The following is a 3,918-nucleotide window of genomic DNA, read 5'->3' as shown; positions in this document are numbered from 1 at the left end:
ACGCGGGGTGCGTGTGCGTGTAGTACGCCCATGTGCGAGTCTGTACGTGGGGTGCTTGTGCGTAGTACGCCCGTGTGCGAGTCTACGCGGGTTGCGTGTGCATTTAGTACGCCCGTGTGCGAGTCTACGCGTGGTGCGTGTAGTACGCCCGTGTGCGAGTCCGTACGCGGGGTGCGTGTGCGTGTAGTACACCCGTGTGCGAGTCTGTATGCGGGGTGTGTGTGCGTGTAGTACGCTGTGTGCGAGTCTGTATGCGGGGTGCGTGTGCGTGTAGTACGCCCATGTGCGAGTCTGTACGCAGGTTGCGTGTGCGTGTAGTACGCCGTGTGCGAGCGCACATGCAGTCCTGGGCTGTGCAGATCATTGTGAGCTGAGCGCTCAGACCTCACGGAATGGTCACACACGCGTGTGAGCGAGTCTGCACCCCCCGCAGCTCCTCCAGAATTGGCTGCCCCAAAGGCCCCCTCAGGGCCGAGCCTGGACCGGCAGTGAGACAGGGCACCCCCCTGAGCACACAGAAGCTTCTGTCTAGCTTGGTCCCCCTTGCTTCGGGCGGAGAGCAGTTTCTCGGGTGGCTGGCTCCCTTAGTGACTGGAGGTCCTCACGCCTTTCACGTGAGGGCACAGCATCCACACATCGAGGGGGAGAGCGGCCCGACTGGGTCAGGACGAAACCATCTTCCCCGGGAGGAAAGGATTCAGACCCAGGGTTGGCTTCTGTGCAGAACTTCTTTGAGCTTCGAGCAGCATCCAGGCATGGCCTGGGGGAGGGGCGGGGGCTCTCCCTGCAGAGATCGGAGCTCCACCGGCTGGGGTGGGGAGGGCGCCTCACTGACGCGCACGCCGGCTCGAGCTGGGGGAGGGTGAGGGTCTGATCGGGAGCAAGACTGGGCCACAGCAGGAGCGTGGGTGGCTTCATCCCAAGGACACAGGCAGAGGCCACCCTCCCCAGCCAAGGGCAAAGGTCAGACAAAGGTGTAGGATGAAGAACCCGAATGTGTACTGTACCCTTCTAGAACCCAGCCCCGTCTGAAATCACCACACACTGAGAACAGTGACGAGCGTTAACGGTTCTCTTTTCCTCCTGCCTCCCCCCGTGGGGACAGATGGTCGACGCTTCCAAAAGCATCGAAGATGTCCACAAGGAAATCCACGCCCTCTGTGTGTACACCATCCAGGCTGCCGCGCAGAGGCCGCTGGGGGAGCTGTGGAAGTAGCCATGCCGCGCCCCCTCCTGTGGTCCTGCGAGGCCGAGCTGGGGGTACGTGGATGCCCGGACGACGTGCTCACGGAGCAGGACGCAGAGACAAGCAGCTGCGGGTCAGCCCCCAGGAGCCCGCGGGGCGTGCTGTGGTGCCGCTGTCCTCGGTCCTCTCTCTCACCCCCAAGATACCAGTAAATTACTGTGTTTTGTGCTTTCGTATGGGAATTTAACACACAGGCAGGCAGTTTCAGTGAAATGGCAGTTAAAATTCTCCCGAATTTCTTACAGGCACTAATAAAAATTCATTTGAAAAGATACTGCAGAAGCTCTCGCTTTCCTTAGCCGCCGTGGGCTTGATGGAGCGTCCTTCCTAGTGGGCGAGGGCTGTGTCCCCGGGGCACGGGGGCCTGTCCAGTCTCAATGCTGCAGACGCAGGCTCGGCCGCTCGCTGTTGTCAGTCTGCCCCGTTTGAAGCCGCTCGGGGTGACTTCTGGGAGAATCCGGAGCGGAGAGCAGTGCAGAGTGCTGGACGGAGGGCAGGCAGGGATCCCCCCGTCCACTTAGTGGGTCTGGGTCCCCCCACCTGGAGGGGCAGCTGCCTTCTGTGGCTGGGATGGGATCTCTGTGTGAACACCAAGTGGTGACCCGGCGATTCCGATGGGGCCCGGGCAGAGCCTGCATGTGGCCACAAGGGTCCGTGCTTGTCTGGGTTCCTTGTCTGTGGTCACTGGGCAGCCGGCCCTCAGTCCCAGTCCTTGGGTGGCACCTCAGAAGGGGGCAAAGGATGTGACAGATGAGCGTGGCTGGTGGCTGTGCGGTCTTGAGTGAGGCCACAAGGGGACAGTCGTGGAGACGCAGTTCTGTGTCATCTGCTTACAGAGGGGACTCCAGCAGCCCCTGCGGCCCTGCTGACGGCCGGGCGTCGGCCGTGTGCAGCCGTGCATCTGAAGCGTCTGCTTACGTGCACCCAGACCGGGCAGCACACGTGTGGTCAGGGCCTGAGGACCCGCCACGGAGAGACAGAAGCCATCAGAACTGCAAACGGGGTTCGACTAGAGCCCCGGGGTCACCCATGGGGACGGTCCGACGGCACTGTCCATAGCTGCCTTCGTGCTTCTTCACACAACCGAGGCCATGCACCCTGTGAGGAAAACGCGAGTCAGCCTGAAGTCCTAAGACCCCAAACCAGCCTCTCTGCCTCTTGCAGCCTCATCGGGGCGGCGGGGGGGGGGGGGGGGGGGCGGCGCGAGCGAGCTGGGGCTGTGGGGCCAGAGGTGGAAGGAACCTCCTCAGGAGGAACAGCCAGAGCAGAGAGGGTCCCGCGCATGGGGGGCAGCGGGGCTGGGACGGGGGCAGAAACGGTCCGACACTTAAACTTTGTTCAGGAAATACAGCATGTGTCTTGAGACATCTGGCCAGGCCGGCCAACGGGGGCAGGGGGTGGGCGGGGAGGGTTACGGGCTGTGACACGGTCCAGAGCCCCCGGCTCCAGTGGCTTTTGCACGGTCGTGGGCAGAGAGATGGTCTCCGAAGATGGACACGCGGTCCTCCTGGAGCCTGGGGACAGGGCACCTGCACAGCGAGGTGGAGAGGAGAGGCCATCCCGCCTCGTCCGGGGAGGCCCAAGACGCAGCCACAGGGTCTCTGGCAGGGAGGCAGGAGCCCTAGTCAGGGGACATGGGGGGCAGCAGGATGGGTCAGAGGGCACTCAAGGTGGAAGGAGGGCCATGCACCCAGGGAACCCGGGCAGCTTCCAGAAGGGGGGCAAGAGAGGTAAACCTTGTCCCCTGGAGCCTCCAGGAGGAAACAGCCCTGTAGAGACCTTGACTTGGAGCCCCGGCCTCCGGGATCCTGACAGGAAGGCTCTGGCTTGAAGCTGCGGGGTGTGGAGGACGGTTCCAGCACTAGAAGGTCCCGCGGGCATTTTCTAGAGGCCACGATGCAGGTGGACTTCCTCAGCTGGGGATCAGCTCAGTGCTTCCCACTTGTGTCTGCCCTGGGCCCCTCGCAGCAGCGCCGGAGGGTGGGGGGCACCCCCGACCGTCCCACCACGGCCTTGCCCATGTCCTGCGTGCGCCTGCCCGCGGCTAGCAGTCTCAGCCCACCTGGAGGGACGCTGCTTTCATGAAGCAAACTAAGGCTAACACCGCGCTGGGGACGCTTTCTACAAAGCTTCTTGTCGAAGAAGGAGCTACTGTGCGTTCTCCCAAAAGCAGGTTCCCTTGTGGTTTTCACTTCTGGGACCGCGAGGCCAAGGACAGCATCCCCACTTGCAGGCTGGGTGGGACGCGGGACGGGTCTGGGGCGATGAGCAGGCCACAGCCGCCCGCCAGACCCCACCCCAGAGCAGCCCCCCTCCGTGGCAGCAGGAGCCTAGGCAACGTTCCTGCTCCGTCTTCCCACATCCACCTAGAACGTGAGGAGAAATCAAGACACGGACGACCACGTGTTTTCTACTGAAACTGTTATTTGCCATTAAGAATTGCAAACTACACTACAAAGAATGAACAACATTCTCTTCAGTAAGCCTTTTTCAAAACACATGAAACAAAGCTCCCCGTGGGTCAGGCTGTCGCCCACGTCCCGTTTGTACCAGCTGCAGGGGCTGCCGACAGTCCCCCCCCCCCCCCCCCCCCCCCGGGGGCCCCCCTCTCCCCCCGCGGCTGGGGGGCCCGGGGGGGGGGGCCGCCACCCCCCCCCCCCCCCGCCCCCAGC

The 3,918-nt window shown here is 63.1% G+C and overlaps 1 protein-coding gene across 4 annotated transcripts in view; it reads left to right on the top strand.

Annotated features, from left to right (window-relative positions):
- The window catches only part of DTYMK (deoxythymidylate kinase), a 12,739-nt gene extending 11,227 nt beyond the window's left edge, over positions 1-1,512 (top strand). For all 4 annotated transcript variants that reach the window (XM_044913484.1, XM_044913482.1, XM_044913483.1 and 1 more), the window contains one exon: positions 1,106-1,512. In XM_044913484.1, the coding sequence (XP_044769419.1) occupies positions 1,106-1,216 (111 nt within the window). In that variant the 3' untranslated portion in view covers positions 1,217-1,512. The remainder of the gene's footprint in view (positions 1-1,105) is intronic.
- The last annotated feature ends 2,406 nt before the right edge of the window (positions 1,513-3,918 follow it).

Source organism: Neomonachus schauinslandi, chromosome 3 (assembly GCF_002201575.2).
Source record: "Neomonachus schauinslandi chromosome 3, ASM220157v2, whole genome shotgun sequence".
Classification (NCBI taxonomy): domain Eukaryota; kingdom Metazoa; phylum Chordata; class Mammalia; order Carnivora; family Phocidae; genus Neomonachus; species Neomonachus schauinslandi.
Note: the sequence above shows the minus strand (reverse complement) of the source record. Positions and strands in the feature narration are given on the sequence as shown.